We start from the raw sequence: 16253 nt of genomic DNA, 5'->3' as shown, positions 1-16253 counted from the left end.
AAAGTGGTCATGTTAGATAACCTCACGGGAGTGAACCGTTTCAGTCTAACCTTGACACATTTAGCTGTTGTCTCCTTGGTGCTATTTTAGGAGCGGAGAGAGAAGCTAGGACAGGAGCTCGAGCAGCACACCACTCGTGGGAGGGTGGATGAAGGGAGGGTGGAGGCAGGATGGAGGGAGGGAGGGTGGGTGTGGTGGAGGAACTCGACCTGCTCCTTCTAACCCGCTGCCTTCACCTTAGACTTATATGCAACCTCAGCATACGTTCGGGAAGTCTTCGAGACAGCAGCACTGTGCACACTGAGCGGAAAAAAAAGCACATGGTGTCATTAAGGCAGACAAGCTCACATCAGGGCCCAGCAGCAAGAAGGTCCTGCACAAATCACTCCTCATCCAGGGACTCTGCTAATGTGGAACAGCAGAAAGCTAGCATTGTGCCAAGAGATACACGGTATGCTGTACGAAATGTCAGCAAATAGAGACGGCGATGATACATTTTTTTTTTTTTTTTTTTTTGCCCCTTGCTTCCCAAAGTGTTTTCATAAACACTCTCTTAGGAAAGAAACAGACAGCAGCTTCTCGCCTGATTTACTCTGACCCTTAGTGTGGTGCTCAGGCTTCTCTTCTTCTGTTCCACCCCCACACACACACACACACACACCCAACTAACCCCCGCCCGCACTTCCTCCCAATAGGCTGTGAGCAGAACAAGCTGCTCAGTCTGCCACTGTGGAGTTGACTTTAGAGCGAGGAGATAAAGTCTGACGTCAGCGAGCCAGCCTCAAGTCTGAGGCTTGATTGTATCTTCTAATAACAAGGTAGCGTGAGAAGCCATGGCTAACAAGCCCACTGAACAATGCCCGAGTGAGTGCGCTGTCCCCGTGAGACGACCCGGCACACACTCTGAACGGGTGGCCAGCGCCGGGGTCTCCCTGCTCGGTCCCTCGGTTCTGTACCACCTCCACGGGTTCCAAACATGCACTTGGAAGGGAGTTTGGAAGAACTTTCATTAGGATATCAAGCACCTACTTGTGTTTTGATTTTTCTTTTGTCGCCTAATTTCTTAAAGCTCATTAAAGCCCGTTCTTTAATTTTTTGAAATAGGATATATAAAATATGCACTGTCAGAAATTTGAGGTTGTTAGTTGGTCTTATTTTTTTGTCTGACAAGCCCCCCCCAACACACCGTCCAGACAGGTGAGGGCAGCCAGAAGACATCAGGCCCTCGGGGGTGGGGCGGCGGCTCAGGTCTGGTGTCTCCTCTGACTCCCAGCGGAGTAGTGAAAGTGGTCTCAGTGAGAGCAGCCGCACGCCAGCTTGGCGCCAAGCCATCTGCCACCCTCACCTTCCATCAGCACCGCCACGGTCCCGTCCCCCCAGAGAGTAACGCCCTGAGGCAGGCGGGGCCCACACCCGGTCCCACCCCCGGCCCCCGCCGGACCGAGCACCTCAGTGACTGGCTAACACTGTGGTATCACTATTTATTATTTAGGATTTCACTTAATTATTCATCCGCACACAGCTCTGGGTGTGCTCTGGAGACACGCGCGACAGCCCCTCCTAGTTCCACGGTGGCTCGGCTGACACCGGTACCGTCCTCGGGGACAGTGTATTCCTCAGTTTCTTTATCATGCTGAATTCTGCTCCGTTAAGTGGCTCCATGATATTTCATAATCCTGCCGTTGCAGCGTGTGCGGGTGATACATGAGCTTGTGCGGAGACACATTGTGCACAGCACTGCTTCATGTGCATCATATTTCATCAGATTCTTCCTCAATTACAGGGATTTACCACGAGGAGATACAGGGAACGCCTCTTTGAATTTAAGTCCATCAGCTTTACGGGCGCTGGCTGCTTCTGGTAGTAGCGGGAAAAAAAAACCAGAAGCTCCTCCGCCATCTTTGTCACCCTTCAATTAGATTAGCAACAAGTGTGTCATTTCAATCTTATCAAATTAAGACGCTTCTCATCCAGGATTGTAATAAAATTATGCAGACTTCTCCCAGTATTGTGTGGTAAATCAATAAAATATTCAACTCTCTATACATTGTATTAATTTTTTTCCTCTATTGTACTGCAGTTGCTCTGTCCGTTTACCATAATAAAATTGACCCGGGCACCACGAGCTTTTCTGTGCGCCGCTTGTATCTGCTTGCTCAACTTAATGTGAATAAAGCCGTGGATCCAGCCTACACACGCCCTCACCCCTGAGGCATGTGCCACTTCCAAGGCATGTGCACGCTCACGTGCACGCTCACGCGCACTCGGGCACAGCAGCGCAGCCGACGCGTCTAAAGTGGCACACGGATAATGGGTCTCGTTTGGTACTGATTAGCAACCAGAGGGGGTGAATGTACCTGATGGCACCGTCAAATAAAGGATGGGTGTGGACAAAAAAAAAACACCTCTTTCTCCTGCCAACTCCCATACACGCCGTGTCACAAGCAAACCGGGGGGGGTCACCATTTAACGAGGCCACGTGCGTGCCCGGGGTCTTCCTGCGATCACCCAACCCAACCTCTCCTAGTCTATTAAAGGCCGGCTGTTCTCAATGACAGATTCATATCTGCTATTGGCAAACAATGCAGCGTGTTTGCAGAGACGCAACGAGGGTCTGAAGTGCGTCCTGCCGCTCCGTCCCGGTTCCGTCCATCTGTCAGCACTACAATCATTTTATCAGTGCCGAAATCCCTCACTGTGCCTCGGGACTCGCAGATGGAATAATGATCAATGGGAGCGCGGGACCTCAGCTTGAGCGCGGACGGGGGAACGTGCAGCGCGGTTTTTGCAACAGATAAAACAGATGCAGCGCTGCCATTCAGGTTGTTAAGAGATTTCCTTTGTAGGTAATGCAAACTATACAGGGCATGTGATATCTTAAAGGAAGTCCCGATTTTCTTCGGCTGGAAAGAGAGCACCCGGTGACAGAATAGTAATGCGGTTGTTCAAAGACAGCTGCAGCTACACCGCCAGCGTTCACTCCGACTCGCTCGCTCGCTCCCTCTCTCCCTCTCTCCCTCGCTCCCTCTCTCCCTCACTCCCTCGCTCCCTCTCTCCCTCTCTCCTGTGGACACTCGCCTTTCATCTGCATGGGGCCTGCATTACAAAGCAATGCACAGCTGTCACTCCGTTGCCCGGAAACGCAATACCTACACACGGTCACTCCCAGCCCCGCAGCCCCGTTAATGACCACAACACTCGCGGCTGTGCCCCCGCCGCTGAACTGCCCCTCGCAGTGTCATGGGTTTCAGCTGTGGGCTTCTGTTATTCGATCTTATTGGTCATGGACAGACTGGCGTCCGCTGCTATGAAGCAGAGCCTTAAAAGATGATCGTAGCCTCACTAATCAGGAAGAGGGTCATGCGTTAAACATTGGTCAGTTATCGTTCTGGCGCGACCCCTCTAAACGGTTAAAATAAAGACGGCACCAACACAAAAGCTGTTATAACGCGAGCTGCAAAGCCTCCTGGCACAGCTGCTTCGCCATGTGCTGGCTGCGAAAATATCTTTGCAACTTTTTCCTTGTTCTACTTGAAAAAAGTATTTGGTCCCAGAAAAAGGACAAAGATAAATATATATATATTTCTGCGGAAGACCCTGAAATGTGACCAATGTGTCAGAGTTCCTCTCAGCAACCTTGTGCTAAAAATGCATTTGCCTTCGGAAATAGTGAGCACGGTGCCCCAAAGTAGCCCCGTGGATGAGGAGGAGCACGCCGGCCATTGACTAATTAGGGCTTTTCCATGTCCTGGGTAAACTGGTAGCCAGCAACTGTTCCTCCTAATAACCGTAATGAGGGCGAGAGAGGGATCTTGATGGAGACAAAGCCTGTGGTGAGAGCCGGTCTCTGTGCTCTGGAAGAGCGGACCTGGCACCGGTCCAGACGGTCCGAGTCGTCCGCACGCCTCTCCTTTGTTCAGGCGCCCGTTTGCTGGGACCCTCATTAAGCTCCATAAACAATGGGAGTAGCTCCTCTAATGAGAAGCCCTCGAAGCGGCCTGTCCTGGGGAAGTCGGGCGTACCGCATCTGCATGTCTTCTGCTACAGCAGAGCGAGCTTTTGATTCTCCACAGCCAGTGAAGACACCGCCTCACCCGGTCGCGAGACTCCCCCCCCACCAGATAGCTCAGTCCTCATGGAAGCCACCCTTTCTCCCTGACATTTTGGGGATGACTCTGGTTATAATTTGCCCTACAAAGATCTGACAGCATGATTAATGATGACTCTATAGCCACTGGCTCTGGAAGCTGCCTAGAAGTGGAAGTCAGACACTGCCCCTCGTGATGGCACAGGCCATAGGGCGTCCTTATCGTGGAACTGCTGATGCATTTTTCTAAGCTGTACACAATAGCGTTAGTCCCAGATCCAAACTACCCATGCCCTCTAATCCATTCTCAGGACCTTTCCATGCGAGTGCCCTTTCCAAAGGTTGCACGAATTTTATTGACGTACACCGAACAAGCAATCCTAGCCCCAAATTAGATTAAACCTTTATTGAAAGGAACGCCATGATCTTTAGACAAAAGCAATCAAACTAATAATAAATAAAAGTAAGAGTTTAATAGTTTAACTTTTCTTTTTCCTACACAACAGTCTCCACCAAAACAAAGCCCTGGGAGGGACAGTAAAGGGTGTCACTAGCTTGGGTGCTCTCTCACTGTGGAGAGGAGGTGACTAACATAACACTCACAGTTGTTACTCTATTGACACAGCCCACATCTTGCCCACTCCACACCATCTGTCCCAGTCACAGACAGATGAACAAATGAGGACGCCCGTGAGCCATAAAGATCACCAGCCTCCTGCAGCCTTTTAAAGCAATCTGCTCCTAATTCATTGGCCTCATCCTAAATGGTTGTCAATCCTGATAGATTTTCTCCACCTGGACTGTAGCTGGAGACACAGCAACTCATTAAAATCAACACCCAGCCGGGCTCTGAAACGCTCTGTACCCATAATGCCCCAACTATCTGCTGCGGTGCCCTATTTGAACAGGATGATGTTTGAAAGTCTTCATTAGTTTTGATGAACTGGAGCAACAGTAAGAAATCCTGTTTTTTTCTTGGCAGCTGGCATTTAAGACTAGACTGAGAAATAAAAGTACATTTTCAAAGAATGATTAGCAGATCCAAAGACACACATGTTTACTATAAGCACAGGTACCGTGGGGGTTTCAATCACAGTAGTGTAAACAACCTTCATAGAAAAAGCAAAGAAGTGACCTCCCTGACTTAGGCAATAGTTTCTCAGAGAGTCACAAGTGGTTATCCATCTCGGGGAACCTTATCACTCATCTGTGGCTTGACTTCTCTTTGTTCTTAAAACCTAAACAGATGTCCAAACTCACGGGGCTTTGAGTGAGCACTGACCTCACTGATGCTGTCCAAGCTACTATAACCCACAGAATATTTTCAGAAATGAGAACTCTGGTTATGAAAACATCTTTTCAAAACGCTTCATCCGCAGCAATATTTTCATACACAGCAAAGTAATTTCATACCTTCGTGATCAAGGCTTGTAAGAAAAATGACCGTACTGAGAAAACAGACACACTTTGCCCTTAATCCATAACCTTTGTTAGAGCGCCCTAGTCCTACAGAGAGGTCTATGCCAGAGAAGACTACTGTTGCTTTGAATCACCTATAGCCTCTAAAGTCCTTGTGGTGTAGTGGCCACTGAAGACGTCTGCTTCTCAGTGAGCCCCGCACCTGTATCTCCCCAAAACACGAACGAGGATGAAGGGGCCAAATGTTATCGACACTTGCTAATTAACGCCGGCACCGTCACCTCCGCACGCATTTTGGCTAGAGGGAGCTTTTCTCGTATCTCACGGCTAACAGTTAGAAACGACGGTGTAGCCGTTTCGTTCATCGGACCTGACGGAGCTGCCCGTTCCGAGCCACCGGCACACGCAGGGGTGCCGGCACGTTGGGGAGAGGAATGAGGGTGGTGACATGAGGCAGGGTGAGGGGAAGGCGAGGGGGGGGGGGGGGCGAGGGGGGGGCGAGGGGGGGGCGAGAGGGGGGCGAGGGGGGGGCGAGGGGGGGGCGAGAGGGGGGGGGGGGCGCGAGAGGGGGGCGAGGGGGGGGGCGAGGGGGGAAAGGGAGCGCAGGGGAAGCACTCAAAAGTGAGGAGGCAATCACGGCAGCCCAGTCCCGGCAGGATGGCCGACCGAGGGAGGAATTCATTATGTCAACAAACACGGTTTGCGCTGGAAGTCTGTGGGAGTACACGGCACGGTACAGTAGCCAAGCTCACCCAGGACCTGCAGTGTCCCGTTGCCATGTCAGACATGTCCTTACCGTCTCCTCCAGGGACGCCGCTTGGTATTACAGAAATGGATGCTGACCTCAAATTAAAAGCCGTGTGACCCAACCTAGAGCCTCTGACCACATGGGTCAGGGTACATTTAAACCTGCCTTAGATAGTACAAACAAAAGAGTAAATATGTTACCTGAACACATACAAAAAATTACCCTGCTTGGGTGAATACCATAGATTGAATTCACAAGTAGACTGACCTTGACAACTAAATAATACTAGTGTTAACATCCTGAGAGGAATTACCTGCATACTATGTTATTTGCAGACCACAACAAACACATTCTGTAGGTACACTGCCATCTTCGATTCACATGTATATGTGGCTGCAAGGCCCTTTTAACAAACAATGAAATATGTGGAAAACAATTATAAGATTAAATAAGACATGGTGTTTATTAAAATTCTAACTTTGAATGTAAAGCATGAAAGACCGTCAACTCAGTGTGGAAATGTAAATAGCATTAATGCTACTAAAACATCAGTCATGTAACATTAGATAACTACCTTCCAGCCATGCCCTTGTTTCCTCAGTCAAGCCCACTACAGTAGCAGCGTGTCAAAGAGGATGTGTGTGAGGGAGGTGGGGAATTCAGTAAAATAAAGAAAGTAATATCCTGTTGTCTCCTTTCATAATTTGGGCAAGGAAAGGTTTGGTCTACACACAACCTTACTGATACAATAACAACTGCAGGGAACCAATTCCCCTCCATATCTTCCCCTTACAAAACACTCCATAGGTCAATTACAGTGGGAAATATTACACTGAAGACAAGTATGAACATTAAACTGTTGATTATGTGTATAAATATAGCTACAGTGCAATCTTTTCAACTAGAAGGAAAATGTGTCTGAAGTCTTTCTGGGGCATGTTTTATCTACAGACGAAGGCTTTAGCACACTACTGCCTCCAGTAGGTGGGAGGATAACATTACACCTAATTAGAAGTTTAGAAGCAGTTAGACCCCAGCAATGGCGAAAAAACCAATCAAAGTTTCTGCTGGTCTTCAAATTCTTTCCAACAGAAACACACACACACACACACACACACACACACACACACACACACACACATATTATACTATATAGATATAGACACATACATATGTACTCACAGAATAAAATGATAAAATGCACACCCACAATGACTGTCTATGGAGATATATCTAAACAAGACTAGTCTGGAGGCTTTAATGTACCATGTTAAAACTACAATGCCCCTCAACCTCATTACTCTGAAAAGGAAATGCAAAGCGAGACTGCAGTGCACTGTGAAAGCAGAGCCGGCTCACGACCCGACCACTGGCACAATGGAGCCCAGTGAGGCCCTGAGCAGGGGGTACTAACACCCCCCGGGGTGAGCAGGGGGTACTAACCCCCCGGGGTGACCGGGCTGCCACAACTAGGTATGACATCAGAGACTGATGAGTCATTCAGGATCAGGACCCAGGATCACAGCTCCAAAACTCCCAACACATCAACACCCACAGGCCCAAGAGGGAAGGACAGAGAGTGAAAGAGACAGACAAGCAAAGGGAGAGGGAGAGAGAGGGAGGGAGAGAGAAAGAGAGAGAGAGAGAGAGAGAGAGAGAGAGTAGGAGAGGGACCTTCAGGGTGAGTCAGTATAAAAGAGAGAGAGAGAGAGAGATTTGGTTTGCTGGGGGGTGGGGTGTGGTTTAGTGCAGTAACATCTGCACTCTGTGAGACTGCTTCTCGGCCTACAACTTTAGGAGGCCCTATTCCATCAGTGTAGAGAAAGCTTTTCAGAGCCAGCCTGGACACTGAAGGGGGGTGGGGAGGAGGGGGGCTTTTCAGCATGACAAAGACCAACCCCTTTCCCTCCTTTTTTTTTCTTTTTTTTTCCATGCAGAGCTCTATGGGGCCTTTAGAGCTAGGACAATGCAAATCAGTCGGGGTGCCCATTCATGGAATGATTAATATGCATAGACAGCCCATCCTTATCAAATGACAAGCAGTGGAAAACACCAGAAAACAACTGGGAGGAATTCCGCTCTGTCAGTTGAAACATATGCTTCACATACCAAATTACTGTGCTTATTTAAAGTATTTATTTTTTATGCAGTCACTGTGTAAATAACATTTAGATTTATAATCATTTGCAACAACTGTAAAAATGTGTCCTGCATTACAAAAACAAGACTCTAGCAGTTCACATTTTGGCTTCCTGCTCACTTTTCCAGGGTGTTAGGTTTTGTTTACACAGCCCTGTGGCCTAATTCTGCTCTGTCATTCTTTTCTAATGTTTCTAAGGTGATTTTAAAGCATGTTCTTGTAAAAATTAATGGTATCTAAATTTAGATTTTTTTTTGTTTCAACAATTACAAAGAGGTAAAAGTTGCACACAGTTTCAACAAGTACAATGAAGTAACAATCATGGCCAGTCTTCTTCAGCCAAATGGCACTAGAAAAACACTCATTTTAAAGACACTATTACCAAATTATTTCTTCATGGCCTTTGAAATGGTCATAATCCATTTAGCAGTTTTAGTGGTGCAACAAAGATCCCTCGGGTCAAATATGGCTGTCCAATGAACTCTGTCCAAATGATAAGCATAATGACTTATGAGCTTTCTCAAGACAATCACTTTCATTCTCACTAAATAAGATTTCACTATTCTTTCAGCAACAGCTCAGTGTTTCAAACCGCCAATTACAATCCAAGATTAAATATTTGAGACAACAGGACGCATTAGAAATATCACGATGCATGCCCTCTTCTGTGCCGTTAGAAACAGTTAAGACCATGACATGACACACTTTTCACTGTTTCGCACAGATAACAATCCAACCTTAGAGATTTACATGACTTCTGGAAGAGACTGTAACGAGACTTAAAAATAGTTCATTGTTTCGTCTTCACAGTGCGGTATCACACTAAAAACTACCTTCCTGCTTCTGAGTGTTGATATGAACTAAAAGACTCCAGGTAAGGTTTATGGTGTATGAAAAATGAATGTGAACGACTGGTCGATTCTGCCGTTTGTGTTGCTACTGCTGCATTTTGATGGAAATTGCTGCTCCTCACATCAGCAGAGAAGCACAAAAAGTGAAACCACCTGTGTATTGTTAGAGGACACAAACCATGGTGCTCACCAGAAACCAAAGACAAATTCTTTGCGGCAAAAAAGGTCGAGTGTATGTAAGAAAGGTAAACGAACACTTGGAGTAGGGGACAAGAAACCTGCCATACCAGATATATGATTTGGGCGATGCATTCAGGAATAATGATCGCGGACTTGTGCCTGCTTTGTTCGGGAGGACATGGGTGGGGAAGAGAAGGAGAGAGCAGCCTAAGGGGCATCATCTACCCAGCTAGTCTCACGCAGGAACGCCAGCAAGGCCAGAATAGGGACCTGAAAATCTTCACAGGACACATTTCTGAGAGAGAACAATTTTCTAGAGTAAGCAGGATGCAATACACAGGATGACTGCATTATCAAATGAAATTATAAAATCAGACAAATTAATTGATTAGTCATACAATCATCAATTAAATTTATGTTTCACTATCCAGCCATGCATCAATTTGTCTTTCTCTGTCTAGTGTTCTCTGACTTTCAGTTATTTACTACTATTTTTTGCTGATACTTGCTGTACTGCATTTTCATATGTACATATATACCTCAATATGCTCCTATACATTGCTTTTAACTATATTGTAAACTACAATTTTGTGTATTTAAGACCACTCTACTATATTCTTTTATTCAAAAGGCATGCTATACTGCAGGGGGCACAATAGATGCCCTCGTACTTGTGTAATGACAGTAAAAATATTGCATTATGATGTCTGTTTCTCTTTCACTCCAATACATACACACAAAGCTGGAAACCATCTTTTCAGATCACATAAAAATAGCTTGAGAATATCAAGAATACATGTCAAACTTCACAAAGGACTATACAACCCATTCCTTACAGGAAAAACATGCATAATTCAGATAGTGTACAGATAAATTTAATTAAATTCTGCATAAATTCATAATTTTTTACTGTTAAGGTAAGAGTAAAACACATTTTGAAAGCTCTCCAAGAGGTATTACTATGTGTTCTTGAGCCAAAATCAGAAATAAGTATTTTCTATCAGCCCAGCAGTGGAGATGTCTGGGTAGTATTCCCCTTTAACCCACCGGAACAATGGTTTTACAATCACCCAGCAATACTGCTAGACATGCAATTGCAGAGCAGACCAACAGCAGTATAATTTTCTCTGTTTCTTTTTTTTCAGTTCCCTTCTCTCAAAAATAGGCTACTTTGTTTTCATAATGTCTTTGAACTTACCACAGAAGTTTAAGTTCCAGATGTGAGCCATCTTGGGATTTTTTTTCTCCACCGCCCCCAAACCACCACTGCACCCCACTCAACCCCCAACACCCCACCACTCCACCCCACCCCACTCAACCCCCAACACTCCACCCCACCCCACTCAACCCCCACACCACTCCACCCCACCCCACTCAACCCCCAACACCCCCACTACTCCACCCCACCTCACACAACCCCCAACACCCCATCACACCACACCACTCCACCCCACTCAACCCCCAACACCCACACCACTCCACCCCACTCAACCCCCAACACCCACACCACTCCACCCCACTCAACCCCCAACACCCACACCACTCCACCCCACCCCACTCAACCCCCACACCACTCCACCCCACTCAACCCCCACACCACTCCACCCCACCCCACTCAACCCCCACACCACTCCACCCCACTCAACCCCCACACCACTCCACCCCACCCCACTCAACCCCCAACACCCCCACTACTCCACCCCACCTCACACAACCCCCAACACCCACACCACTCCACTCCATCCCACTCAACCCCCAACACCCACACCACTCCACCCCACCCCACTCAACCCCCACACCACTCCACCCCACCCCACTCAACCCCCACACCACTCCACCCCACTCAACCCCCACACCACTCCACCCCACCCCACTCAACCCCCAACACCCCCACTACTCCACCCCACCTCACACAACCCCCAACATCCCCACCACTCCACCCCACACATCCCCCAACATCCCCACCACTCCACCCCACACATCCCCCAACATCCCCACCAGTCCACCCCACCACACACAACCCCCAACACAACACTGTTGACTAATCTTATACATTACTCTTTTCTTGAGGTGAACTGTATAGTAAAACTTATAAACAGTGTACTATATTTTGTTTTTAGGATCTAATTGTATTTATTTTATATGTACTGTTATCTATAATTCAGGTCACTTCGGTGTACTTAAAATATACAGGAATCTAATGAATGTGCTGAATGCATAGTGAAGACATAGATGCCTGATTACTGTTCTGCTGCAACTCTCTCCCTCTACCTCCCCTCTCCCTCTCTACCCCTCCCTCGCACCTCTCCCCCCTCTCACTCTCACCTCTCCCTCTCTACCCCTCTTTCACCTCTCCGCCTCTCCCTCTCTCTCCCCTTCTCAATACACTACAGCAGCTGCAAGTCAACATTAACATGTCAGCACCCCACAATGCCAAAGCAATACAATCACCCTGTAAGAAAAATGAAGACAGACAGAGGAGAGAGAGCGAGAGAGAGGAGAGAGAGAGAGAGAGAGAGAGAGAGAGAGAGAGAGAGAGAGAGAGAGAGAGAGAGAGAGAGAGAGACAGACAGACAGACAGACAGTTGCAGGTGCGTTCTACAGTTACCAACTGCATTGTTTAGCGCTCCCCCCTCCCGTTCTCAATTCGGTATATGAACACATTGTTAGCCTGTCATCATTGTATTATATCACCATATTTTTTGTACATTTACTTAATCAATGCTTTCACAAAATAAAACAGAGTCACATATGAGAGAGAGAGAGAAAGAGAGAGACAGAGAGAGAAAGAGAGAGACAGAGAGAGACAGAGAGAGACAGAGTTGGGCTAAGCTATAACGCGCACTTCGTTCTCATTCCCGCCCAAGCAAAAAAAGATGTTAGGACAACGACATGCGCGCAATATCTACATATCTAAATTTATATAGATCTATATATATCTATATAAATATATATATATATATATATATATATATATATATATATATATATATATATATAGATAGATAGATAGATAGATAGATAGATAGATAGATAGATAGATAGATAGATAGATAGATAGATAGATAAATAATGCAATGTGACTTATGCTTAGTCATGCTAAATCTTGATTTGCGAGGAAAAAAAATCTCGTTTAAAAGGCGATTTGTTAGATGATATCAGCCCTGACGGTCTGTAAATAGGGCAGAGGGTCTATACGTGAGAGAGCGCCTGATTCTTGTGAACCTGAGCAGTCACACAAAACTAACTTCTTCAGGTCTGTCTTAGAGGTGTGCTGAGAAAACAACAAATACGTGCACGTACGGATCCGACCCGCTATTTATGAAGTGGGTTCAACTGCCACGAAGCCCGTTCAGGACCGTTCAGCACCAGTACCCACCAGTACCCTGAAACAACGGAGTGGTCAAGCCGAACATCAGAGTATCTGTGGTTCACGGTGAGGGATTACTTAGTGAACTGATGGTACAAAGGAGATGGTGGTCGTTTTTCTCTTTCTCCTCTAATCCAAATCTTTGCGGAGCGATCAGGAACAAGGAGAGACGCTACAGCACGACTGTACTAGATACTGTAAAACAGTTCAGTAGTCTTATTATTATGATTTACACAGTCACAACTCAAACATATTCTGACATCAATGGTAAATAAGCTGATGAAGCAAATCAGGGCGAATATTGGCTCCACGATACTGTCCTCCACGCCAATTACCCCGTGTCCTTAAGCCTAATGCTCGGAATATTGTTAGGATATTATACACCGCTTCACGAAATGACTAGAAATGCATTCAAATCTAGAACAAGGCATAAGTGGTTCAGCTAATTCATATCTGTAAGTGCACTGACGCACACAGCTAAGAGTAGAGGAGAACATACCTGCATCAGCACCAGACGCGCAAAGGATGCAAGTGGGACAAGCTTAAAAAGTTCAACCGCCCAGTGCCTCCTAAAACCATTTCATAATATTATAATCTTACCTGCATAACCAAAGAAAAGCAATGTCCAGATGAGATCCCTTGTTTGAAGCATTGCAATCTCTCTCCGTGAGAAATGGGTAGAGGGATTTGGGTAGTCAAGCTCAGTTATTTTCAGGTCTAACGCGGTGTTTTCTTGCTTTTCTCCGATTATTGTAAAGTGAGTATGAATTGATCCTTCACCGTTTATAGGGGACGCACTAAAAAGCAGCTCGCTCAATGAGTGACAAGGAGCAGCCGCAGCACACGCTACATGAATTAATCCGCCGTTGCAAACGCGTTCACGTTCACGTTCCCGCTCTGTGATACAAACACATAAAATAGTGCGCACAGTGCTCCGCCACTTTTCGAATATGGTGTTGGCGATGCCGCCGTTCACCAGAAACAGCACATTAGGCGTTTGGGAAAATCATCTCAGGAATTACTGTTGACATTAGGATTAGGAAGGTCGCAAATTATTTATCGTTGTATTCAGAGGTCAGCCTTTCACCTTTCTCCACGTTATCTCATAAAACCAGAAGACATGGAGAAATAAAACAAACAAAAACATATATATAGGCTTAATGAACTGGACTAAAAGAAAGATAATTGAGTACTAAATAAATAAGTGCTTATAAAAAGTTTCTTTTCTTTTTCGTACTTTACCGGCTTGTTCTTATCCGGATGAAAGAAAAAATTTATTTATCTCTTCTAACTTGCATTTATACTCTGATGGATTTAATATTTGCTCAGTGTGAAGTTCATTTTTCAATAATGGCTACTACAACCATCTGTTTTCTATGGTGGCTGAGAATTAAGCCACCATTTTTAATTTTATAAAAGCATGTCTGAGAAAATGGAGCTATAAATAATGAGAGAGAGAGAGAGAGAGAGAGAGAGAGAGAGAGAGAGAGAGAGAGAGAGAAAGAAGGCTGACCTCAGGTCTTGGAATTATCACCAAAATAAATAAATAGCCATTATTTTAGTCTGTGCTATAAAGGTATCTTTCTGGGAGAGCACTCTAGCTGACTGGTCTCCAAAGGAATGCAGAACCATGCCAGAAGGGAGAAGTGTTATTATCAGAGGATCTTGCATGAAGAATCCGTATGTATTTTTTTACAGTTTCATAGCTTAAAGCAGTAGTTCCAGAAACCAATCTTCTGGTCTTGAATTTTGTGCTTATAAGCCATGTAAAAGAAACTATACACAAAATTATCACCCTGACTTTATATGTCAGGTTGTTTTAGGAACATTAACGGATTATATGAAGTGTGAATGTTGCTGACCGAGAAAGTCATTATACAGGTAGGCCTATAACAAACATTTTATTTTCCTACAGAACTGATATACAATGTGCCATCCATTTGTGTCATCTTTAGAAGCCTTTCATTAAAGACTTATAATCACAAGAAGCCATGAATACATCCTCGGGAAGTAGTCACTAAGGTTTTTATTAATGCATTTTGCAATGTGGGCCTTATTCATTTCATTCATCAATGAGGGCCTTAATAGCTCTCATCGTCAATACAACCATCATACATCACGTGACACTAATTTTGACATGACTGAATTGGTGATTTGTGGAATTGGTGGATTGCAACCCACAGTGACTGGCAGCATTTCCTAACATGTTTTTGGTGCCAAAAATCTGCTAAATTTTTTCACATATTAGACAAATATATAAAAGCATAGCTTGTATGGCAGGTAGGACATGTCTGCTCTCCATAAACACACACCTGTAGTTTGCTTGGTGCATTTCCAGCAGGGGAGATTTAATCTCCCTGAAGCCAGCAGCAGCAGACTGATGAGGAACTGTTAATGAACGATGGCCCCCTTTCATATCTCTCCATCTCCCACTGCCAGTAGGGATATGGAAGAGGACTCTCCAAGACAATAAGGACAAGCAACTATCTGAGTGAGGTCATCTAATTATCTAATTACATCGGCATTATCATAATGCAATCATATCGCCCGCGTGAGTTGCACTTCACAATGTCTAAGTGAAGTATCATCAGAGGAACTTTAAAGTATGTCACGGTAATATTAATAAATACATAGACACTTTAAGTGGTGTTAGTATCCAATAAGAATAGTTGCAGCCAATTTTGGAAATAAATTACTATCACATTATGATCAGGTTAGAAACAAGCTTGGGTGACGCAAAGCTAAACCGAAAACAAGTTTCACTTTTGTCTTGTGTTTGTAACCCTGAAAAAATGTGACAATTAAGTTGTCTTACTGAATGAAAGTGGAAGAGTTCAAAGTTGGAAAACATTTTTTTATAATAGAAGATAAACTTTCTCAAAATTAGGAAGAAATTCAAACAAAAAGTGAATGTTACATCGAGTCACTGAGAACAAAATTGTTACGCCCAACTCCACCCTCCTCCCTTGTCCCGCCTTGTTTCCCCGTTGCCATAGTCCCCTCTGTCTGTCACACCCATGTCCTTAGGATTACCACCTGTGTCTCGTTTCTCCTCCCTGTTTTCTGTGTATTTAGTTTCCCCTGCCTTATTCCTCTTTGTCTGTCATTGTTTGTACGATCTTCTGGTCCCCCCCGCTGCTACTTACATGTTCTGTGTGTTTTGTTGTCTCCGGTTTCTTCGTGGTATGTCTTCTGTGTCTTTTAGCTCCTTTATTTCTCTGGGTTAGAGCTCCGTGTTCCTCTGTTACTTGTGCAGTATGCCCTAGTTCCTGTCTTGGTTGTGTTTGGTATCTCCTCATAGTTTCTCTGCTGTTTTTGAAGTTGTTTAGTATGTTTTACATTGTAGCCAGCTCATGCCTTTAGTTCAGTAGCTCCCTTGTTTCGTGTGTATGCGCTGTGTTCGTTTTCCGTTATTTATCTATTGTATTATTGGTTCTTGTTAAGTGTTTCCTCCTGTG

At 45.3% G+C, this 16253-nt stretch overlaps 1 protein-coding gene across 11 annotated transcripts in view; it reads right to left on the bottom strand.

Annotated features, from left to right (window-relative positions):
• The window catches only part of ncam1a (neural cell adhesion molecule 1a), a 156137-nt gene extending 142483 nt beyond the window's left edge, over positions 1-13654 (bottom strand). For 3 of the 11 annotated variants that reach the window (XM_076980766.1, XM_076980767.1, XM_076980768.1), the window contains exon 1: positions 13396-13649. In XM_076980766.1, the coding sequence (XP_076836881.1) occupies positions 13396-13447 (52 nt within the window). In that variant the 5' untranslated portion in view covers positions 13448-13649. Of the gene's footprint in view, positions 1-13395 lie in introns of all 11 variants that reach the window. The other 8 variants (XM_076980760.1, XM_076980764.1, XM_076980762.1 and 5 more) reach the window with 5 other exon arrangements.
• Between the last annotated feature and the right edge of the window lie 2599 nt (positions 13655-16253).

Source organism: Brachyhypopomus gauderio, chromosome 18 (genome assembly GCF_052324685.1).
Source record: "Brachyhypopomus gauderio isolate BG-103 chromosome 18, BGAUD_0.2, whole genome shotgun sequence".
NCBI lineage: Eukaryota > Metazoa > Chordata > Actinopteri > Gymnotiformes > Hypopomidae > Brachyhypopomus > Brachyhypopomus gauderio.
This window is presented reverse-complemented; position numbering and strand designations above follow the sequence as displayed.